The following is a 25,129-nucleotide window of genomic DNA, read 5'->3' as shown; positions in this document are numbered from 1 at the left end:
CTGTTCTGAAGAGACAAAGATGGGGAATCTGAGGAATCTTCTCTCTGGTTGCTCTCACAACCTATCACTTGTCTTCCTGTGACCTAAATTGAACCAATAGGAATGAATTTGCTGTTCCTGAACCAGTTCCAAAAATTGGTCTATGCTTAGGTTCTTGTTCTTTGGGGAGTGCCAGGTTCGTTAACACATTTATGATGCTGGGGCCTTAAGTTGTGTTAGGTCACTCTTGGCCCTTGAAATTTGGAAAAAGAGAGTATATTAGTTGAACTTTTCTGTCTGTGTACTTTTCCTCAAAATTGTATGATAGAACCACCTGGGGCACTTAAAAATAATGGTGCCCCATATTTGAAATCTAGGTACCCATATTTATCCACCCCCCCCTTTTTAGGATTTTATTTGAGAGAACAAGCAAGGAGGGAGGCAAGCATGAGTGGGATGGCGATGAGGGTGGGTGAGGGAGAGGGAGAAGCAGACTCCCTGCTGAGCCAGGGAGCCTGATGCAGGGCTCCATCCCAGCCCCCCCATTTGTTCTTTTCAAATACTGTTCTTCATCCCTAGAGATTCTGGGTTTATTGACGTGGCACTGGACCTGGCATTGGTGTTTTGAATGGTTGATTCTAATGTGCAGCCAGTATTAATAAGCACTGTGAAAAGAAGTCTAGAGGAAACAGGAAGCTCCAAAACCATCATTCTTCTCTCTTCTCAAATAAGTATAGATATAGGTAGTAGGAAGAATAAAAGAAACTTTACAAATGGATTTTTTCTCGGATCAGTTTTGTTCCCAAAGCATAGCCTTTTATAAACCTCCATTAATTTCTATCGTACCAGCTCTGTTTAGAGTACATACAGAATGGCAGAGCAGGGAAGGGGCTAAAGGGGTAATGGTTATTTCTAGCTCTGCCTCCAGCATGTAGCATGACCTTGGTAAGTCATTCACCCACCGTCTTTTCCTAAGGCCCTTATCTGGCCTTTTGTGAAGGAGAAAGTAACAAAAGGAGAAAGTATTGCTAATATTCTTTCATCTCTTAGTATCTCTTTTTAGTAATCTAGAGTTTCTTTAAACCTCTTCTCAGGTTCTTCAGAAAGAGAACTTTAACTAGGGGTGTGTTTCAGGGAGAGAGAAGTAGTAGCCGTGAAGCCAGAAGTTTGCCCATTGGCTTTAAAGTCTAGCCAGGGATTTTTTTTTTTTTTTTTTCCCAGAACAATATACACCTTTATTACATGACTGAAGATAGAGGGGAGGAAGATTTATTTGCCTTTCGGGGCTTTGATTTTCCTCAGGTAGAACTCCAGCTCCTTGCTCTCTAGCTCGTAGCCACCTGCTCAGCCACACTGGCCTGGTCTTGAAGCCATGCATGCACGAAGCTTGCCTTGCTGGAACTGCTCCTCCAGAAGATGGCTAATTTTGGCACTCTTTTTCCTTCCATCATATTTCTTAATTTTCCTTGATTGTTTTTTGTTTAAAATCTCTTCCTCCTTGGGAGCTGGCGTGGCCCCCTCCTTGTGGCCCAGGGGGCAGTGCTTAGTGGGACTCCTGCTGCTGTCGGTAAGGTGCCATCAGTGAGCACGATGCAGTTCCTCACCAGGGGCTCGGTGCTGACCAGTTCGTTGGCATAGGCATTGTAAACGACATCAGTACCCCTTGTTTTGCAGGTTCAACACTCAGAGCCCCAGGAGAAGTTCCCCACGTCCAGCCTCAAGGCAGGGTACTTCATATTGCCTCCCCGAACACAGACTGTGTGTATGCAGCGGGGGCTAATCTTAGTATTGGCAGCGGGGCGTCCCACCTCATACTTCCTCTTCTTACGGTAGGGCTTTCTCTTGCCCCGGTCTTGTGGCACCTGTGCCAATTGTCCCGAGAGATGCCTAGGGCTCTTGGTGTTGGCTGTGAAAGAGCTAACCATGAATTTTTCCTTCTACGTAGCCCTCCCTCCCCGGAGTTTGATCATAAACACTAGACTTAGTTGGAAGGCTGTGGATTGGCAGAATCCAGTCTAGCTAACTCTTAGTTATCACTGCCAGTTGACTTAGTGGCCTCATTGCCATTCACCACTGACAGACCTCAAGGTAAATTGTTTACCTGAGATAACAAGGTACAACATTGGAAAGAGCTTCAAATTTATTTTTATTTTTTTTTTAAAGATTTTATTTATTTATTTGACAGAGAGAGAGCACACGGGCACAAGCAGGGGGAGCAGGAGAGGGAGAAGCAGGCTCCCCGCCGAGCAGGGAGCCCACTGCGGGGCTCAATCCCCAGACCCTGGGATCATGACCCGAGCCAAAGGCAGACACACTTAACCGACTGAGCCACCCAGGTGCCCTAAGAGCTTCGAATTTAGACCTCTAATAATCCTTTACCTCTGTGTGTAATTATCAGATTCATAGATTTTTGACTAGTTGGCAGCTGTTTGTGTTGTTGTTGTTGTTGTTGTTTTAATCTTCTCCTGAAGAGGAAGTCTTTGGTAGTAGAAGATATTATTAATGTCTTTGTTATTGGTAGTGTTGTTGCTAACTAACCCAAACTTATCTTTTAAATACTGTTGGGGACCAAAGAAATTCAAGTATAATCTATCTATTTGTTAGACTCAATAAATGCTAGTTGTGGGGTTTAGTAAAGACTCAAGTCAATAGTTAAATATTTAAGAAGCCCTAGAGTTAATTGTTTTCTTTTTTGGGGTGTAGATTGATGCATCTGAAATTAATGATGTATGTTTTGATGTTTGAGGCATAATTATTTGGCAGCCTTAATCTAAACTAATATCCTCAAGTGATTTGCTGTATTATCCTGATACCCTTCTAGATACAACCACATTTATGACGCTGGCTGTTTTCTTGCATACCTTTCTATTTTTATAAACAAGGCTTATATTCAGCTGGTATATACAAGAATGACAAACTGTAGCCAGTGCCATATGTTAAATATTTTTGATATTATCCGATTATAACAGATAAGAATTCGCATTATATCACCTGGTCTTAGAGAATCCTTCAAGAATTGTTTTCAGGGAAAGATGTCAGTCTTGTCTCACAGTAGCTTGGCAGAGAGGGGGAGAGTCAAGAATAAGAAGTATTCCTATTTTGGTTTGGATTGTTTGAATCGGAACTATTTTTCCATTACCTTGCCTGTACTGATGAGCTTTGTGTGTTGAGGGGGTTTGGTTGAAAGTCCTTGCCTGTAAAGGGATTTTCTCAGCCAGAGCATCTACTTGGTGGCATTTGTTTTTCTAACTAGGGCACTGCCCCAGGATAGAACTGTAACAAGTAAGTAGAAGCCTCTGGAGGCTCTGTTTTTCCTAGTCAGAAACTTGTGGAAACTGGAGTAGGTATAGGTAGGTCAGAGCCTTGCCCACCTGAGCCAGTCCCATGTTTTTCACTATGTTTTATCTTTAGAATATTTGTTGAGGGCTTTTGTTTTTCACATTGATAGATTGTGTTCAACAGTAAGACAGTACTCATTGTGGATGAGAAGATAGTTCATTGGTATCAACTCATATCCTCTCTCAGACTCTAATCAGAATGTGGTTATTCTAGAATTTTTCTAGATTAAACTTGTTTCCTGGGCATAAAGTGTTAATAGCACCTCCCCCTCAAAACACACACACACACACACACACACACACACAGACTGCACTCAAAATTTTAAAAAAAGAAAATCTGTCCAGTGTCAGGACTCCCTTTTCCATCTTACTGTCTTTAGGAAGTTACTCACCCCCAAATTCTGTTCCCTCTGATTTTGAGATGACAATTTCTTATCCGTGACATAACTTATATGTTACCCACTCTCTCTTTCTCCTGTAATAACAAAATTGCTGTGATAGCCATCCAGTCAGTTTTTTAAAAAATCAGGCAATTCATTTCTAAATTGGAACTTGTTTCTTTCTAATCAGCCTTGTAATGTATTATAGACATCACTCTCAGCATTGGCTACAGAAGTGATTTAATGCTGGGTTTTAATGACTCCTTCATTAATCCTGGTATTCTGGGATTTATCACTCAACTGGCCTTTGACCACTGGAAATGATGAAAACTTTGATTTCATGCATATTGGATAACACTGGCCTATTGCCGCTGGAGCCGTGAATCTTGTCTCCACAGTGGCATGTGTGATTGGGAGTGCTGCGGACGGATGGCTGCTCTCCCAGGCCATGCTCCGCTGCCGAAGGGGTGAACACGATGTCTTTATCAGCTCAGGGTGACCTCTTCCCAAGCCCGATGGATTTGAAGTAGGAGTCTGCTCTGATAGCTTCATCTCCTGGACAGATCTTGTGAAGTCAGGCTCACCTTTTCAGCTACTTCCTGAAAAATGCTTGAGTTGAGAATGTGTATCTTCATGGCTGCAGCTAGAACATTTTTTTTTCTTCTAGTAAAATAAGTTTTATAGTAGGGAAAACATGTGTAAGACTATCTAGTCCCACCTCCCTCATTTTATGAACGAGGTGGCTGAGTCCAGGAGGAGTGACACAACTAGGCCAGGGTCAATGATAATGAAAACCAGCAAGAGTGATCACCAACACACAATGCTTACTATTTGCCAAGCAGAATCTAAGTATAGTCTCTTGTTTCTTGCTCACAACAGCTTCATGAAGTAACATTCATCCGGCTGCAAGTCTAGTTTTCCATGTGACTTTTCTCTGTACTGCCTGCCTGCTGCTGCCACAGAAATGACAGTGTTGGTTGCTTTCCTGACTCTTAATGGTAGCATTGTGAGTGTCCTTGGAAGAGAGGGGCTAATTTATGTACTATAGAGTCTTGTGGCTAGAGCGTAGTACCCTAAGTAAATGTCAGGTGCGGGCCTCCCCTGCCCACCAGTGCTCAGAAGAGAGGAAGTCTCCCTACTTTGAGTCTTTACAGAGGCTCATGTATTACTGAGTGCTTCCTCGGTTAATTTTTTTAATTTACTTTTTAAGATTCATTTATTAGAGTGTGTGAGCAAGCGTATGTTAGTAGTCGGGGGTGGGGGCGGTTTGGGCAGAGGGAGAGGGAGAGAGTCTTAAGCAGACTCCGGGCTGAGTGTGGAGCCTGACGCAGGACTTGATCTCACAACCGTGACATCACGACCTAAACCAAAACCAAGAGTCAGCCCCTCAACCGACTGTGCCACCCAGGCACCCCAGTTTATTTTGAACACATCAGTGAGCTTGTTAAAACCTCGGTCAGTGCTACATGAGGATCACATTGCAGCATCATTAAAAATGAGCCAAATTTTTTTACACAGTGTAAAACTTACTCTAGTGAGTATGGTCACTGGTGATAGGACAGTTCGCCTCCTCTGGTGCCACAGGCAACTGTCCATTCTACTTCTTATTGATTGTGTTCTTCTAGTTATTTGGTCCTATGAGCATGTCCTTGATTTTCTAGGTGTCTGATTCCCATTTTTTGTTTAATGCTACCCTGGGTCTGTGTAGAACACCTGAATCTGCAAAACAGCAGAGCCTCTCCTGTTAGTATTGTACTGCTACCCATTTGATTTTCTGATTTCTTTCCTTTTGCCTTTCTCCCTTTGTCACTGTCCCCAGATCAGCCCTGACTTAACCTTTTGTCTTTCCTTTTGAAATTTTCAACCCGATCTAATTCAAGGAGGCACTGCCCTACCTACACAGTAGTTTTGCCAGTCTCCTAGAGACAGATTTTCTTTTTGTTCAGCATGCCCCTTTTCCCATGCATCTGGAATAACAGCTGTATTCCCACTCCTGAATAAAAGATTTTAGGAAAGTGTCTCATGGTAAAGCACCTGGACTTTTAGGCAAGTTTGGGGGTAAACTCCAGACCAGATCCATCACCAGCAAGGTGGGAGGACCAGTTTTTATGGAGTGGAGATAAGACCATATGAATGAGGATACGCCTGAATTGGTGGTGTAAGAGCGCCATTTGTATCAATTAAATGTAAGGGATTAGATAATCTGTCATTATGCTAATTCTGGGTAACAGATGGTGGAGAGTTCTGCATCTCAATAGCAGTGTTCACTGTGGGGGGAATTAGCTTGCACCCAGATCAGCAGTCAAGCAGGAATTCCATTGAGAGAGACAGAGACAGAGACAGAGACAGAGACTACTGATGATTACATTAGTGTGTCCCTCTAAGGACATCCGCACATATGCTGGCTTTCTTGAATTTCTCTAGAGTTTACTTATTCTTGCCCATTGCCCTTCCTAAGTTACCAGAACTCTTTTCTCCTATCTGTGAAGAATTGGAGGTGGTTTCTCTCCATTTGGTTAATTTAGGAAGATCAAGATTAGAAGTAGGTTAGGCAAATGTGGCTCAAAGCAATAGCATATTGCATATTTCTTCAGAGAAAAGATGCCATACAGCTGTTGAAAGTCGGGGGCGAGGCAGGGACAAGCCATCCATAGCTTTAGTTCCCACCAGGAGCTTCGATAACTGAGGATGTTTGATCCTGCCTTGGTGACACTCTGGAGGTCTTGGGAGAAGCAGCGTAATTAGGAAGGGCTGATGGATGCGTTGATTTGTTAACAAATTCCCTTATCGCTTCTTCCCTGTTGCTTTGGCCATTGTTCCACTCCATGTACCCCACAACTCAGACCTCAGTGAATTCAGTAGCCTTCTCCGTAAGCCTTTCCTCACTGCAGGCTGTCCGTCTCCAGTTCTTCCTGCTTACCGCTGCCGGCTCTATTCCCCGTAAGTGCTGTTTTCCTATGACTTTACCACAAGAGCTAGCTCTGATTTTCACAACTATATTCAGTTCAGCCCCCCTACTGTCTTCTTCTCTCCCCTCATTCTCAGCACACAGCCTCATTTCCTGCTTTATGGAAAAAATACAGGCTTATCTAGGAAATGCTCTAACCTGGTTCTCACATCTCCACACTTGTCTTTGCCCTGCTTGCTTTCTTACCTCCTTCCTGCCTTCCCATCTCCATGGAAGATTTCAGCCTCTTACTTTCCAGACTAATTTTTCTACATACATCCTCTGAATTCTCTCTTTTGGTCTCTTAGGAATTTTGTGCTATCAGTTATCCCTTTTCTTTTTAACTAACTTTTAAAAATTATCCTCCAGTCTTCTCTCTTTATTGTAGCTGCTTTCCTTCTTCTTGTCTTCTCTTCCCAGCCAAGTTAATTAAAAGAGTTAAAAGAAATTTTAATTCTGTCTCCATTTGCTCTTCATCCCTGTACCATCTGCTTTGAGCCCGCCACATCATTGAAACTGAGCTTACCTAGGAGACCAGTGCTTCCCTTAAGGACACTTCTCAATCCTTGCTTACACTTGATCTCTGTAGTATTTAAAACTTACCACCATTTTTTTTTTTTTTTGAAAATTTTTCTCTTTTCTTTTAGTATACATACTTGACTGGATTTCCTTCTACAATTCCGATGACTTCTCTTCAGTCTGCTTTTGAGTGCTCCTTAAATATTTGTGCTTTCCAGGCTTCCATCTTGTCTTCTTATCCCACCTCAGTCTCCATGGGTGATCTCATTCATCCCATTGCTTCAATTTTCAGGTAGATGTTACTGATTCCCAAACCTAGGTCTCTAGCCCAATTCTTTCTGTCAGGCTTTCCCCACCAATATATCCAAGTACTTAACTGCACCTTACTTCTTAAATACCAAAACTCAGTATGGCTAAAACTGAGCTCATGTTCTCCCCTTTAAAAAGCTATTCCTTCCCTGGAATGATCCCACATCTTGATTGATGGTGCCACCATTTAGTCAGTCTTCTGTTCCGCTAATCCAAAAGTGTCATCTTTTTCTCCTCCTCTCTCACTCTCCATACCTGATTATCTGCTGGTATATATTAAGTTCATTCCAGCCTTTTTCTCCTCACTGCCTGGTTTATGCCCTCTCCTTCCTGGTCTTAACTCCCTTCTGATCCATTTTCCACACTAGTGCCGCAATTGGCTTTCTGATAACAAATCTGATTGTTATTCTCCTGCTTAAAAGTCTTCATTAATCATCCACAGCCTCTAGGATTAATACAGACCCGTGACCTGGCCCTTGCTTAACTCTCCATGTTTATACTTAACATTCCCTGGCTTTCATCCATCATTTCTGTAAAAAACAAAAACAGCTTAAACTCACTATTCTTGAAGTCATTCTGCTCTCTCTGTCTGGAACATACATTGCTCCTGTATAGCTCCTACTCACTTTTAGCATTTTACACCTCAGGGAGGCTTTACCTTAGGAACCCTGCCCAAACAAGACCCTAACTGGGCATCTGTATATATGCTTCATCAGCACCCTGCACTTACTTACTGTAAGGCGCACGACACTGACGGCACTAGGTCACAGATCTCTCTTTCTTCATTCCCAGTGCATACTGCAGTTTTTGCCACATCCGGGCTCTTTGAGAGAACCAGTGCCCAGATACCTTCCATGACTCCCCATGCTTATCTCCTTTCTGGACTCCCCTGGGTTAGACCTGAAATGCAGATGTTCCATGTCCATTCTCACATGGACCCACTGAGAATTTTAGCTTTGTCTGGGACCCTAGAGGTTCTTCACTTCAATCCCCTTGGTATGATAGCACAGAAAAATGGGACTTAAAGGTAAATGTCTTTTGTCAGGTTTCTCCCAATTAAAGCCAGAATTGGTCTCATGATTGCAAATCTAAACAAAATGCAGCATCGTTTATATGTAATCCCTAAACTGCACCTTTTCCTTAGGCCACACGATCATAACATGTTTGTTTTACTTTTCTGCTTTGGTTTATTTATTTTTTTTCTTTCTGGTCTATCCAGCAGGTTAATTCTTTAGTACATGATGTACCAGGTACTCTTGGTACTGGGCATAAAGTAATGAATACTATAGAGAGAGAAATCTGTCTTTTGGGTGGGAACTTATATTCCAGCGGTGGCAAACAAATAAAATAGAATATGTAGAATTATGTAGATGGTCAGAAGTGCCATAGAGAAAATAAAGCTAAGGAAGGATAGAGGAGGTATTCCAAGATTAGAAGGAGGCACATTTTCAGTAGGTACTCAGGCCTCACTGATAAGGTGACAGGAGCAAAGACCTGAATGAAATGAAGAAGCAAGTGGTATGAAGGCAAAGAGAACAGCAGGGACAAAGGTCTTGTGGTGCAAGTGTACCTGGATAGAAAGAATGCCTTATGGCTGGAGCAGGGGGAGCAAGGGTGGGGGCAGTGAGAGATGAGGTCAGTAAGAACAGGAAGGGGGATAGCTGACCATGTATGTTCTTGTAAGCCACTCTAAGTCTCTGGCTTTTACAATGAATGAGATAGGAGCCATTGTGGAGTTTTGAGCAGAGGAGTAATGGCAAGTTTTGTTGACTTTAATCTTCAAAGGATTATTCTGGATGAGGATTATTCTGATTGAGAATGGAGTTTATAGAGTCTTTGGTGCTTTTGTTTTCTTTTTAGTAAGCTCAAGTTCTATTGACTTTTTCTTTTTTAACTTTTGAAGTCATTATAGATTCACAGAAGTTGCAGAAGTGTACAGCCGTCCGTCCCATGTACCCTTTAGCCAGTTCCCCCCAATGGTTATAATTTATATAACTAGAGTAAGACAAAGTCAGGAATGTGGCGTTGGTGCGGTGTGTGTGTGTGCCATTTTATCACGTGTAGATTCATGTGCCCACCATCACAATCAAGACAGAAAACTGTTCAGTCATCAGAAGGATCTCCCTTGTGCTACTACCACACCTTTCCGCTCCCAACATCCATGACAACCATTAATCCATTTTCCATCTCTATAATTTTGTCATCTCAAGAACATTATGTAAATGGACTCCTACAGTGTGTGATCCATTGAGGTTGACCTTTTTCATTTAGCATAATGCCTTTGAGAGCCGTCTGAGTTGTGTGTGTCAGTAATTTTCCCAGTCTTTTTATGAAACTAGAGGCAGGTTGTCATGGTGGAAGGATGCTTGTTTTATGACTTGAGACCTGAGTTCTAGTCCAGGTCAGTCACTAAATAGTTTGCTAATCTGAGATTCAGAGACATTACAATCTGTAAGATGAGAGAATTGGAGTAGAACACTAAGGCCCTTTCAGCTCTAAACTCTGTAGTTATAATGAATGAAGTATTTCTGATATTTCCTTATAGTCTATAGTAATGGAGTCTACCTCTCTTGTTAATATTTACTGTGCAGTAATCTTATATAGTCTCATAGGACTACTCAGGAAACATCTCATAATTATTTTATTGACATGTTGCTGCTACTTATATTACTCAAGTGTAAGCTTGATAGGCCACAATAGTACTTGACAAACTATGTAAATGTAAAGGGTGAGTCTTTGATTTTTGCACTATGTTCAATGATAAGATCAGTAAACCTCCTACTCTACCTAATCTAGTGAGCCTCAGAGATTCAAGAAATGTAATAAATTCCTGTTAAATGTCAGTTCTACTCTTGAATCAGTTCTTTGAACACATTTCTGCTAGTGAGCAAAGGCAGTTTCTTGCCATTGAAAGAAGTACTTAGCCCAAGTATAAGGAACTTAGCTGGTGAAGAATCCAAAATTGGTCTTTAGTTTCCTTGGTAGAAAATATACCAAAAATGTATATACTTTTATTTGCTCATCCCTCTGTCCTCTTTTTTAATACCCCAGAATATTTGGGCAATGCATTATATATTAAAGAAATAGTGGACATTAAACAGTTGAATAGAATAAATATTTGTCAAGAATAAGTAAATATTTGTCGAGAATAAGTAAATTTGTCAAGCAGCCTGGCCTCCCACCCTTTTCCATCATTTTTTGTACGCACAGAAAGGATAGGGCTGTTTTAGTCCCTAGCAGAAGGATTGGAAGAAACTGTGCCTCCTACCACAGTATTCTACAAACCATAACCAGGAATGTATATAAACATACCTTAGTGTTTATATACTTACTGAAATGATACATAATCTACTTTGCCTTGAATGTTATCAGCTAGTGCTATATAAAAATACTGGTAGAAAGATTATCAAACATGTATGACTATTGATCAGTAATTGCTAGTTCATTTTTAAATTATGTTCTAGCTCACATGTATTCTAATCCATTTTATAGAGCATTTAGATCTGCTCTCTTTATTTTATAGATACAGAAACTGGTACAGGCTTAGCTCCTTCACAAGAGTTTAAACAGCCAGAGAGCTGGGGTAAGAACTGAGATCCTCTGCCCTGAATCACTGCTCTGTGCCATGAGTTCTTTATGAAACAAGCTCATAATTGCTCTCTATGGCCACAAAGGGCTGGAGGAAGTGGGAAACATTAAGTGGCTTTCACTATTGAAGAAAAATATAAATGCTGTGTGTAATTTCTCTCGTCGGATGAAGGAGAACTGATCGTTTATTCTTAACATTTCTTTTTTTATCATATTCATTTGTTTTACTGTGTTATTCTGTCTCTTCACTCATTTTTTATAATTTAGATGAAGACTTTGCCCTCTTAAGGTGTTGATGTGAGATAATGCCTTATGTTAGAACCTCCTTTAAAAAACAAAAACAAAACTCTGCCACACCATGAATGTGTTTTTTAGAAAGTTAGTTTCCTATTGTGTGCATTTTGGAAAGCAAACAGACCAAACAAACTAAGCTAAAATGGAATGTTTTAAGTTCCTAAAGATATGAAATCGTTTTAACTGGTAAGCATTTTACCACCTCTCATTTGTTTTTTCCATTAAGATGAATGTAGTTGGGACATCATTTTTGTTCAGAAACTCAAATGAAATAACTAGTAGAATATCTCTTTCACTAACAATAGACCTTCTTTACATTTACCTTGTTCATTCATCCTTAGAAGCCTTATAATTGATCCCTATACCTGAATATAATAGTATTTTTGTAAAGGCATAGGTACATGTTTTCATGACTTTAAGATATTCGCCTTTCATATTGCACACTTTACTATGTTTATGGACATTCCTAAACTGACTTTTACTCTCTTGATGGCAATATCCTCAAAGCCATCCTTACTTTACTGCTCATCTTCTCCTGCACTTCTGTTTTTCCTTAGCAAGTGGCTGGAACTGTTGGGTTACAGGTTGGTTGGGGAACCTCACAGAGGATCCAGTGTTCAGGTACAGATCATACCAATAAGTCCTTACCCAGCTAGTAGTGAGGGCAAGATAGAGTTGTCCTCCCTTACACTAAGTACCTAGGCAAAAAGGTAAAGGTTAGTGCTGCCCAGCTACCAGCCCTGGACCTGTGATGGGGTGAGATGTGGGTGATACAGTGGGACTCTGGGAAGAGAGCACCTTATATGGCCTTTGTAGGGCCTACAGACTTCTGCAAGCCTTACTAGGGCACCTGCCTCTCACCCTAGGCCTTGGCTCCCAGGTTTCCTGGTTTAGAGGCCACTGACCTATATAACCCATGCTTAGGGACTTTTTCTTTAAACTCTTGGGAATGCAACTTCATGATGTCAGTTAAATCCATTAAGATGTTGTTGGTTGTAAGGAACACCAACAACTCTGTCCTAAAAAAGAGGAGGATATGGGAAGTTATGAGGAGCTAAGAGAACTGACCTAAGGCCAGAGTGTCAGACTTGGAAAATAGATGGGGATCAGGGCACCTCCAAAGGGGCAGGAAGCAGGAAAATTGTCTTTACTTTGATGCTGTGTGGCTAGAACGCCATCACCACCTGCATGGGGTGCTGCCCCAAAGGCAAGACACCACTGTAAATGAATTCTGACTGCCACTTCTCCGTGGCATCACTCCCAAGGCAGGAGCATTTAACTGACAGAGCCGCTGTCAGCATGTCCGTGCACTGGCTGCTAGGGACGGGGTCAAGGGTAGGCATCTGATGATTTTCATCTTACGTGGTAGAAAGCTCCAACAGTGGAATATTGCCCTCTTTTGAAAGGGGAATGGCATCTTACATCCATTCTCTAACATGGGAATATTTGTCTTTCAAACATGTGTATAAAAACCATGGACAAAAATATGGAATGACTATGATCATCTTTTGTAGCAGGACCTCTTCTGGGTCAGTGAATTGATTCCTGAGTCTAGGACAGTGGTAGGAGAAGGAGCCCCCTGAGTGACTGGACAAATTCAGTGAATGCCCTCCACTATTCCTGGGGGAGAGAAGTCTGAGGACATTCTCACCGCACACCTCTGTCCATGCTCCTTTTGCTGCTCTTTTGCAAAATGTTCATTTCTCAAGGGAAAGAGGAGCGGAGAAAATCGGGGATGAAGAAAGCATATTTATGTCTACAATGTATATTTCTACCTTGTGTTGGAATATATATTGAGAGAAAAGTCATCACACATTTTGAATAATTTTCTCCCCGTCCCCCAGAAAAAAAGTCCTCCAAATGCCCAGACAACAATTATTATAAGTAAATAATTATAGTAATTAAATGTTTCATATATATATTTTAGCTAACAGTAATAGAATGATCAATTTATAATAGGTAGCTAGATTATTTTTAATGTTCTGATAAGTTTTTAATGGATTAAGGGCATCTTGGATAATTCATGTACACAAAATACTTACTCCTGTTTTATAAAACTTTTTTTTTTTAATTAGAAAGGGAGGGGCAGACAGAAAGAAAGAATCTTAAGTAGGTTCCACACCCAGCGTGGAGCCCAACGCAGTGCTCAGTCTCAGGACTCTGAGATCATGACCTGAGCCAAAATCAAGAGTCAGATGCTCAACCAACTGAGCCACCCAGGTGCCCCCTATGTTACAGAATTTTTAAAGGACAGCAGTACCATAAAGGGAAATGGGCTGAGAATCTGAAGGATCTTAGATGCCCATTGTGGTGGTGCCACTCTCTGTGTTTCTTTAGACAACCCATTTAAAAATGTTCAGTTTCGGGGCGCCTGGGTGGCTCAGTTGGTTAAGCGACTGCCTTCGGCTCAGGTCATGATCCCAGGGTCCTGGGATCGAGCCCCACATCGGGCTCCCGGCTCCGCGGGAAGCCTGCTTCTCCCTCTCCCTCTCCCCCTGCTTGTGTTCCTGCTCTCGCTGTCTCTGTCTCTGTCAAATAAATAAATAAAGTCTTTTAAAAAAAAAAAAAATGTTCAGTTTCTCTCTGGGTCTGTCTTCATGTGTCTGTGGAGGTTATTGGATTTGTTTATCTCTTTGGGCACTTTTTGCTCAAAAATTATATGACTCAGTTATTACTTTGTTTTCATCCAACGCCCACAGAACACCCTGGGAACTCGAGTGAAATCAATCAGCTAGCCAATAAATATTTATTGGGTGCCTACTAAGTGTTTGGCAGTTAGACAAGATATATATACGAAGGGAGATAATAAGATACAGCAGTGCAAAGATGAGTGCAAAATGAGCAGCATAGCCAACAGCATAGAGACTGGGAGAGTGCAGGGCTCTTGCTTGGCAGTGAAAAGGGCTGAGATTGAGCAGAAGATTGAGAAGCGATTAATGGACTAGGTTTAGAGAGGCATATGAGGCTCTGTTGCAGAATACCTTTAATATTCTATTACCCTATTATTTGTGGCACTGTTTAGCCAAAGGAAAACCAAAATTGGAATAAAAAATTGGGCTTCTAGTCGTGGCTCTGCCACATAGAAACAGGATTGCTTGTGGTAAGTCTGAATTGTTTACTATTTGTACATACCACTGTGTGCATCGCAAGCAGGAGTAGGTTAAAGTGTTAAATACCTGTCCTATAGTAAACTTGCAGTAGATGTTCATTAAATCTGAAATTATCTTTTGAGTGAAAATCAAGGAAATTGTTCTGTCATCTGATGTTTACAGCATGGGGCTTGGGTAAGGTGATTAGCAAGATCCTCTTCATCACTGAAATGCCAAGTCTCTGCGTAGCCTTTCTTGGTTGTAACTGTCACTCGTGACCTTTATAAACTTTTGGTGCTTCACGTTTCTCATCTGTAAAATAGGGATGATAAGAGTTCCTAATTCCTCAGGATTTTGTGACCAATGTAGAATAGTACTTTAAAAGGTCAGTCTTCCCTCCTTCCCTCTAACCGTTTTCTTTCTCCTAACCCTCTCCTCCTCCTCCTCCTCCCTTCTCTCCTTCCCCCTCCCACCCCTTTTCCCCCTCCACCCCCTTCTCCTCTCCTTCCCCTCCATCATCATTTCATATATGGTAACTTAATATTGTCTCCATATTGAAAAAGGTCTCTGTGATTGTGGTGGGTTTGAGAATGAGGATCACACTCGAGGCCTGTGCTTTAAGGGGCTTCAGTTGACCATGTTTAGAATTGGTTGACATTGCAAGGAAACTAGGGAGGCTGTTGTAAGCAGTCGAGGTGAGAGACCGTGGGAACCACAACTGGGAGAAAGAAAAGAAAGCATTCATGAGAGAAACATTGGAAATTTGAGTTCAAAGTTTTGACAACTAATTTTATGTGGAAAAAGAGACAACAGGCCTGGGTGACTGGGAGTATGATGGCCCTACAGTTAGAATTAGAGATGTTAGGAGAATGAGCTGATTTAGTAGGTTTTAGAAACGCTTAATCTGGGGAAGGGAGTTTTATTTTTGAAATGCTGAGTTTTACTTGGTGATGAATCATATGAATTCACATGTCCTGCAAATAGTTGGAAATGTAACTGCATGGCATATTTAGCATTGAGGGGACCAACTTGGCTGGATTGGAAGTACATATTTGTTAGACAGTTTACTTTCTTCAAGCTGGATTCAGTATTTAATTGCTTAGTTGTTTTGGAAGGATCTGTTTGTGTCCTGGGAAAGAAGCATGCTTGTCCAATAGAGGGAGTGTCACTTTGGGTACATACTCTATGTTCTGTCCTATAGTATAAGGGAGATTCAGGTAAGTCCATGCAGTTTCTGTCATGAAACACATTTTTTTCTTCACTGTTTCTCTTCTATCTTATTTTGAGGGAGATCGGGGAAAATCTTAGGTATTTGAAGGTGGGCATTGTTTTATTGCCACTTATATTTAATATGCCCCTCCTACTTCATCCAGTGGTCATCACTGTCCTGACTGTCTCAGATATGACTGGTAAGTGCAGTGAGACTCAGAGGAGCTGGCAAAATGGAGTATAATACCACAGATTTCCTTGTCTTAGAAAGCCGTAACCATGATATTGCTGAGTAAATGAAACTATCATGTAAGAGGTGGCAATAAGATTACAGCACTGCAGAAATCCTGGGGGCAGAATAAAATTGTCTATTTAGTAAGCATAACTATTTTATATAACTATTTGATGTTATGCTTCTTCCCCTGCCTTTTCTAAATCACTTTGACCCATATTTTTCAGCACTATTCTCTCCACTAGCCAGAGTTATATAGCGGGTTAGATGTTTAATTCTGCTGCTTCCAAGTATATTTCCATCTTATTTTCCTCCTCTGTTGTTCTTTCGGGAGATCAAGAGTAGGTATGACCTCATGTGGCGCATGAGTGGGAATAAGGGAATGGGTCTGATATGGCTCAGAGACACCTTGGAGTAGAAAATTAGCTATTCTGGACAGGTTGAATATGAAGTGACATCTCTTCATCACCCACTTTTGAAACCCTGGTCTCCAGATATCTTTGCTTTTATTTCTTTTCTTCCTAAACTGAAGAGTACTATCGGTTGCTCAGTGGGACATGGCCTCTGAAGCTAGAGAGGCTTTTGTCAGTGCTCAGGAGTAAGCCTATTATCAATAATGAAGTTTTGATGGATGTGTGCTGTGGGGATTTAAGGATTTATCTGTCTGCAAAGCAGTAATTTATTCATTGAATGATTTTTTTTTTCTTTTTCTTTCCCCTCCATCTTCCCTTTCTCCTTCTCTCCCTCCCTCATTCCCTCCGTCCTTTCTTCATTTCTGCCAGTCTGCCAGTTTATGGGTCTCCTTTGGTTTCATTCAAATTGTGTATCCTTTTGAGTTCTTCAAATTGAAGTCCATCCCCATCAGTCTTCATTCTTCCTCTCTATATCCCCCTCCTGCTGAGGAAGAATGATTAGGTTTCATTAAAGTACAAAGAGAAGACAGAGTTGTTCCAAGAGTTCTTGACTTTCATATCTCAACTCCAGTCTCTAGAAAATGCTCTCATCGACAGAACAGTTGTGTTTAGAGCCTGTACATCTTCTGAATGTTCATTAAATGTGAACTAAAACTTACTGGAGAGTTGCGTTCAGAAGAGTGGGGTTTCTTTAAAACCCCAGGTTTTGCTTTTGTTTTGTTTTGTTGCTTAATTTGCTTCTAAGGGTGTTCAGATCAGTCTCATTCCATACTTGCCCATTCTTCAGTCTGGCTTTCTGGGGTCATGCTTCTCTGGGGGTCACGCTGTGTCTTATGTTCCACATAACTACAGCTGGGTTGGTGGGTCTCTGAGTCAGGAGCAAGGATGTCCTCTCCGAAGACTCCAGGTGCCTTAATACGGCCCTTGGTAATCGTTGGTTTTCTCCCTCATTTTACCCTAGTCTCTGGCTGAGTCTTTCTAGGGACTTCAAGGCATTTGAATCTTCCTCTTTGTTTTCAGTTTGTGTCATGAATTCTGGGAAAATCTCTAGCCACTCTTGAGATCCTTTGGTGGTCATCCTGGTGATAGCACTTTTTAAATGAAAAAAGGGAGCCTTTAAAGGTTAAAAGATTAAAAAAAAATCATTTTAGTTATTTTTAGAATTCCATTATTTCAAAGGGGGAGTGAAAAAATAGGGAAATCTATAAAGGATGTTGTGTGCCACCTCAGATGTTGCTAATTATTGATGCTTCTAAAACAATCTCCTGTCTACATATGCTGCTTAGTTATGTGGGAAGTGCCTCTTGGATGTGTTTTAAGAAAAAAAATGGGGGGGGGGGAATTATTCCAGATTCATGAGACCTCAGTCAGTGGAGATCGGAGGATAAAAGATACTGAGTGGGAGGGGCAATGTGTTACCCCTTGGAGTAGTCATCATAACTGGGTTTTGGAAGCTACCTGTTGCTCTATAAGACTTTTTCCTGGTTTGAGGCCTAGTTGAAAAACAGTAACATGATAAAAGAGACCTATTCATTGCCCATTGTCTGTAGATGCCTCTCATCTAGAATTTCACTCTCGCCCTTTATAGCCTATTTTGTCAGCCTATAAAAACCAAGTCTGTCTCAAGACTGAAATTGTCAGGTTCCTGCCTCAAAGGGCATGGATAATAGAGGTCTTAGTGTGAACTTGTAAAGAAGATCTAAAGGGAGCCTAGCTTTTGGGCCTGTTAGCCATTAATCATTTTCCCCACTTCTGCACTAGCTTTTAGAGTGCAGAGCCAACCATATGAGTACAGGCAGACCTAATATTCTAAAGAAAATAGCTTTCTAGTCCTTGCTGCTTTCTACCTTCTCACCAGATCCTATGGTGACCTCTCTCTCGTTGCTTTTCTCTTACCTATTTGCAAAGAAAGACATCAGTACCCTGTAGCTTCTCTGGTTCCGCCCCACAGTAGAACATCCCTGTATAGCCGAGGAAAAGTGAGATGAGCCATCTGGTATGTTAGAAATCAATATTGGAACCCTGTCAGCTGGGGATCTCCATCCCAGCACTTGTGAGGAAGCCTGTCTTTATGGCAAAGGTACAGCCAATGTGAAAAGGATGTGAAGGCCATTTTCTGGCTTTAAGACATTGGAGTCTTTGAGCGTCATGGGTGACAGAGGGCCAGGCTACATGCCTGAGGTCTTGTCGGATCCATGTTCTCACAGTGACTAGCCATGGGGTGCATGTTGTGCTCGGTTTATGAGATTTGACTACAAGGCCTTGAAGTTATTGTAAAGACGTTGTATGGAAAACAACGTATGTGTGGGGATTGCATGCACACATATGAGATATGAACCTCTGATCTAGACAATATGACTTTTGTGAATGAATTGAGTTGTTAATTATCTTTCAACCCTTTCTTTTGCCTTGACTGGAATGTAGTATAGAGGCATTTCTTTATAGGCTTACATTTTTCTGAATGTGTCCATGTGTATGTTTGCCCTGAGGAAAATATTCTGCTTTTGCGATCTCCATGGACACCTCAGTGACTGATAAAATGTAGATGTTTTCTAAGTGGAAAATGTTAAGGTCAAACAGCTAGATGAAGGTATGTGAGCCAGAGCCATTGAGTTATCTGTTATCCCTATTCAGATGGAGAATGAAGGGGGGTGTGCAGGCATGTGCGCAAGTGTGTGAGTTACGGAATTACTCTCTCTGCCCAGTCTTGAAATACTTATCCATGTAACCCAGGTTCTGTTTTATCAAGTAATGCATTCTCTTTAAGTGAGCTCTACTGTTAGGACCAAATCATGAAAGTCACAAAATGTGTGAGTGAGACCGTGTATGTGTGTATATAGTAAAGGTCTTCCTATAAATAAACTATTAAGGATAATGGAAGCCAGGTTTCTGTCAGAAAGGAAGTACAAATATGGAAAGGAAGAAAATGAAAATGAACCCTGTAGTGTTGGAGTGGGATTGTGGGTATCTTTGTGAACTCATGGTATGTTGGTTCAGGTTCTCTAAAAAGCTGATGCCAAGATAGAATTAGACATGAAAGAGATTAACTAGGGGAAACCCTTGGGTGGGAAAATGGGAAGGGAGCTGAAAGAAGCTGGGAGTGCCATCAGACTGCAGTGCAGTCCTAATCTCTGTGGCAAAGGGTGGGAGGAAAGGAAGGTTGAATTGGAAAAGTCTAAGCTCTCCAAGTTCTAAGAGAGTTACCACCAAGCCAACAAGGAGTCCTCAAGCCCAAGTTGCCATCAGAGGAGTCCCACATCTCTCAGCAATAGGCCTGCCTTAGTATCTGCTGTGCTCAGGCAAGCAGCAGCTGGTGGGAAGCATAGCCTTGGCTGAAACAGTGATGGATTTCAGAGCACAGCAGCTGGGACTGTCAGTCAATTACACTTCCTGCAGTCAGAGATCGGAGAGGCACATTTTCATGACTGCTGCACATGGTTTTCAGTAGTTATAGATTGATATAGAAATAAACGTATAGAAATAAAGATGTAAATGTGGGCTATTTAGATAAATGGCTTAATTTCAGAGCTGCAGAAAACCGTACAAGATAAGCCTGGAACATGTTGTTATACCAGAAAGCAAAGAAGTGCTCAAGGAATGATGGGGGTGGGGACATGTCCACTGGACACAGAAACCAGCTTGACATGGCTCCTGCTGGGCAAATTGGGAACAATTTTAGTATCACAACAAATAATGATAGTAGTGGATTATGACTTTAAATAAAATGACATTCCATGATATTATATTGATATAATTAAATAAATGAATAACTTGGGAATTTGAGGGATAAAAATCACATAATTCAAAGGGTCTCCTCAGAAAATACCTATCAATCATAAAGAGGAAAAGAGTAACTTTACAGTGGAGAAACTATGCTAATCAAGTGATCAAAGTGAACATTATCAGTAAATTGTACATTTCATAGGAGGCCAAGGGAACAATACATCTATCACTTCTGTGATATTCCTGCCAAAGATGCATAATTTACATCTGATCACAAAGAAACATCAGACAAACCAAAATAACTGGCCTGTACTCTTCAGAAGTGTTAAGGCCATGGGGTATAGCCTAAGAAAGATTGTGGAACTGTTGTAGACTAAGGAAACATGGATCCTTTTTCCCCCTAATTATTCTATCGGAATAATTGACAACATTTAAGTAGTAAATTTGTGGATTAGATGGTAGTAATGTGTCCTTATTGGTATCCTGGTTCTACTCATTATTTTTTGATTTTGTAGGAAAATATCCTGGTTTATAGGAAATGCATACTGAAGGTTTTGGGGGTGAGGGTATAACAGGTGGGTTACTCCCTCGCAAATGGATCAAAGAAGGATGGCATGTTCTTTGTTACATACAGTACGTCCAACTTTTCTGTAAGTTTGTTTCAGAATTACACACATACACACCAGTTAAGTAATCAGGATGATCTTAGACAGTTATCTGACCTATCAGTGTGTTGCTATTCCAGTCTTGGGGTAGGGGTTAGGCGTGGGGAAGGCAGGCAAAAATGTGACCAATTATAAACTACTATAATTAAAACCTACTTTTTAAGAATCCTCTTCTCCTGCATGGTCATAGAATACCTGTTCACCATGTTGGCAGAGTATACTACCCCATGATTTCGAAGGTATAATGGGAAAGTATGAGCTTTTTGCAACCTGCTTGCTGGGGAAACAAGTGGACGGGGAAGATGTCAACTATGTGAAGACCTTTTGAGAAAGCCCGTATGTGAGGCCTAAGTTGTTTGTATCAGGGACACCTCATCATGCCTGATGGCAGTGGTTCGCTTTTACCAGAACCTAAACTTCTTAGTTTGGAGAAGCATTTCAGTCCCAGCACTAATTCTTTGTGTTTGTAGCTGGTACAAAGATGATTTCCTGTTAGACTTCCAAGGCTGTTAGGTCCTTTTTTGTATGCTGATTATGAATTATCCATTTGAGCCAGACATATGTAATTGGAGTAGAATTACTGATACACTCAAGAAAGCAGAACTTATAAATTTGTCTAAAGCAGCCTAATGCCATGGCACATAATTTAATGTTCTCTTTTTTCCACTGGGCGACTGATCAGTGCACCCGTGTCAGGTTCTGAGCCATCTTTGGCCAAGGGGAAAGTCTCCTGACCTTTCATTAGTAGCCAAAAGAAATGAATGAGAGAGTCAAGTCCATGGATCTAGGCTAATTCCATTTTTCTCTCTCTCCCTTTCATTCTCTTTAAATTCAAATTTTAGATAACGGGGAGGGGAAAGACAAAAGCTGGTAAGGCACGTTGAAAGCTTTTGTCCTTAATTCTATGCTGGGCAAGCTTGGTTAATAGTTGCTTAGGATAATAATGTTCCAGGGCTGTATTTCCAAAACGTTCGGGTGTTTTTCTGATGCTCCAAAGAGTATCTCAAAATTTTCAGGATGTATTAAAACAAAGTTAAAGGAATGTACTGTGATTTTGCCACATTTAAAAAATAAGTCTAAATAAACTAAGTTCATTCAGAAAATAGGTACTGCCTACTTTATGTCAGCTATTATAGGGCTAGGCACTTAAGTGCAGAAAGATGCAGCCCTGGCCCTCGCAGACATCATAATTTAGAAAGGAAGATAGAGAGTCAATTAATAATTGTAAGATGGTATGATGAATCCTCACAGGGGAATATACACCAAGAAGAAAATACATGTGATGTTATTTTCACATGTCTGGCTTATTAAACAGCCAGTAATGACAGCTGTTATTATTTCATGTGGTTTTCCTCTGCTCACTAAGCACCAGCACCACTGTTCCTCCACGAGAAATCTGTAATTAGGGATAAGAAGTGAAGAGAACATGGCTTATGCTCTATGCTGTGGAGAGAAGGAAGAGGCTGGTAGTGGGCAGGTTGTGGAGTGGGAATCTGAGGCCTTATCTGCTTTGTCTAATAATGTCTGTTAGCTGACAGGATACAGAAGGGAACGATTGTGCCCTTGGTTCTCTGCTGGCCTTGTAGGTACTCAGTTCAGTTCTGTGAATTGATTTGAGCAGCATTAACGGGTGGATCATTAAACATTTGTGCTGTTTTGCTTCGCTTTCTCTGTCTTTTCACGTAGAGGCTTATTTGTGTGAATCTTTTCTTGCCTGCTCAGTCATTCCAGCTTTCTCTTCCAAACCCCCTGTATTGACTATAAAATGTCAGTGCACAGAAGTTCAAAATGCAGGAACAAATATGTCTTTGTTCTTTGGGCATTTCTAATCGCCAAGACCTATCTCACCCCGCCACAGGTGGAGTTGTCCCCCAGTCTCCTCTCTGACCCGTTGGTGGGTGGGGCTGCTCTCCTGCCCTTTGGGGCTTCTTGGTGACACCCTTAGTTAAATTCTCACCATATATCAATACCTACAGCTGCTGATTCGGGGCTGTTGGCATTCTCCCCGCTGCCAAACCCAGCTCTGTGATAATGACAGCGTTTGCCAGCACGCTTATGCGGTGACTCAGGAGACAGGGTGGCCAGCAAAGCAGCCTCTTTGTGGGAGTGGATTTTGAGAAGTGCTAATTCCGTGGCGGTTTGGAGATATTAATATCGTCCTGGCAGTAGATAAACAGGCAGCAGAGGGGCACATAATGAGAGTCAGCCATAGCATCTTTTCCTCTTTTCTCTACCCGCACATATTTTTTTCTTCTTCTTTTAAAAAAGTAAATTCCTGGGTTTTGATGAAGAAAACCCTTCAGTGGCTTAAACCTGCATGTAGAGTGGTTAGTCCAGCTTCCAGCATCTCCAGAGTCTGAGGTTCTAAGAACACTAGTGTATTAAGAGGTAACTACATTTCTAACAACACTAAATCCTAGCATATGGTACAGTAGCCTATTGCTTACCCTACCTCCTCCCTGAAGGGCAGCTAACCAGATGGTTTGAGCAGGGCCTTTGGTGTAACTATGACAGACACCAAGAGAGACATAACCATCACTCTCCCCCATTAGTATCATGCCTCTTGTCCTCCAGTGCTTGCTACAGGTAATTTTTGAAAATTTTGTTTTTGCAGTTTGCAGCTTATTTTGCTTCACATCAAACGTCCCTTTCCAGCTTGGGGAGGAATCGTGCAAATTTTTATTTGTTGTCTGAGAGTCCTTTCCAGCATACTCTTCTCTAGTTAGAGGATATGGAGGCCACTTACAGTGGCACCTCTTATTCTGGTGAAGAAAAGAAGATCAGACACATTTGAGAAGTGCTTTAAGCAGGGTTTTAATCTGACTATTTCTGTAGTCCTAAAAGGCCTCTTTATTTGGAGTATTGCTCCAAAGCTGGTCATCTCTGATTTTATACTTTTTACCTAATTCCCCCCCCCCCCCATCTCATGCCATTTCTTCATAAGGAATTTTCATTCCACCATAGGAACACGACCACCACCCCACCCCACCCCCCGCCTGCCACCAAATTCATTCATAGCCTTACCTTCTAGAAGCCCCTTTTGGGTGGAAGAGCCACTGTCTGAGAAGACAGAGAAGCACTGGGGGGTTATGTTAAACTAATCTTTCTAACATTGCCAAGCTGAAACAAGGCACTTTTCTAGAGTATAGGCTAGAAAGGAGATTTTAAGAAATTTAGGTCATGCTTTTATGTGTTTTGTTTTTTATCTGTGTGCCTGATATTTTAGAGAAGACTTTTCTTGAGGGTACTGGCTTGTTTATAACATTCTGTAAATAGCCCTGCCTAATGTGGGCTTTTTACAGATACTTTCTGCTAGTTCTTATGTATGGATTGATACAGCATCTGACTGTAGTAACCAGAAGAATGCTGAGCTAGGGAACTTTGTTATTCCACCTTTTATTGGGATTTCTAGCCTAGCGACTTACTGGTCTTGAAATCCTTGGCTTCTCCCTCCTGTGTCAGGACGCGTTAAGACCTCCAGGTGCTAACTGTTATTATTTCTGTTGACTGAGCCCCATATGCACCTCTAGTGCTCACTGACCTATCTTTTCTGTTGCAGAAACATTGCTGAGGCCCTTGTCAGCAAAGGTCTGGCCACGGTGATCAGATACCGGCAGGATGACGATCAGCGGTCCTCTCACTATGACGAGCTGCTTGCTGCAGAGGCCAGGTGAGACGAAGAATTCTAAAGAGAACACGTTGAGACCAACAGCCCCACTGTTCTTCCTTCCCACTATACTGCCTATCCCTGAGCAGAAGGGGATGGAAAGCAATATGCTGAGAAAGCTTGTAGTATGCTTTTATCCCAGTTTTTCCCCTATCAAAAGAAAAGGGGCACACTTTGCGTGTGCTGTGTAACCTTGATTAAGTACACTTGGGCCTCCATTTTTTTAAGTCTGGAAAATAGGCATGTATTAGATATGATCTCATGTAGATGCCAAATGAATCGTAGGTGAGAATATAAGATATTTTTACCACCACCATCCTATCATTCCCTGGGACTAACAATGAAGTTCTGCCTCTGTGTGCAGGACATTTGCCTCAGGTTCTTACCTCCAGAGACCTCTGCTCCCCAGCCCTTCCCATTTATCACCTCTCGACCTTTTGTCATGTACAAAGGAAATGAAAACATTTATTACGAAATGAGTTTTTGTTTCCCACTTCTGACAGCTGGCAGGGGAGAGCATTTGAGAAGCCCTGTGACATTTTACTCTTGTCCTTCATCCCTGCGGCTGGTTGCCCCAAGGACGTGCATACTACTTGGTATTATTTCTTACCAGTGACATTCCTTAGGGTCTTACTCACAGAGACTTCTGTCACTGGGTGGTGCTGGTAGTTTAGTAATTCCCAGACTTTCCAGGAAAGAGCAAAAAATGAGCTATTGGTGAACTGACTTGGGTAGTTCAGCAGACTGCACACAACCAAAATATAGCCACTGTTTCGA

At 41.5% G+C, this 25,129-nt stretch overlaps 1 protein-coding gene and 1 pseudogene across 1 annotated transcript in view; one reads left to right on the top strand and one right to left on the bottom strand.

Moving 5' to 3' along the window:
• The window catches only part of SND1 (staphylococcal nuclease and tudor domain containing 1), a 404,590-nt gene that overhangs the window by 194,821 nt on the left and 184,640 nt on the right, over positions 1 to 25,129 (top strand). Inside the window, exon 13 of the mRNA XM_081800145.1 lies at positions 24,245 to 24,355. Within this exon, the coding sequence (XP_081656271.1) occupies positions 24,245 to 24,355 (111 nt within the window). The remainder of the gene's footprint in view (positions 1 to 24,244; positions 24,356 to 25,129) is intronic.
• On the bottom strand, positions 1,249 to 4,332 carry LOC102728987 (small ribosomal subunit protein eS8 pseudogene; annotated as a pseudogene).

The sequence above is a fragment of the Leptonychotes weddellii genome, chromosome 12 (genome assembly GCF_054177405.1).
Source record: "Leptonychotes weddellii isolate Sample4059 chromosome 12, ASM5417740v2, whole genome shotgun sequence".
Taxonomy (NCBI): Eukaryota; Metazoa; Chordata; class Mammalia; order Carnivora; family Phocidae; genus Leptonychotes; species Leptonychotes weddellii.
This window is presented reverse-complemented; position numbering and strand designations above follow the sequence as displayed.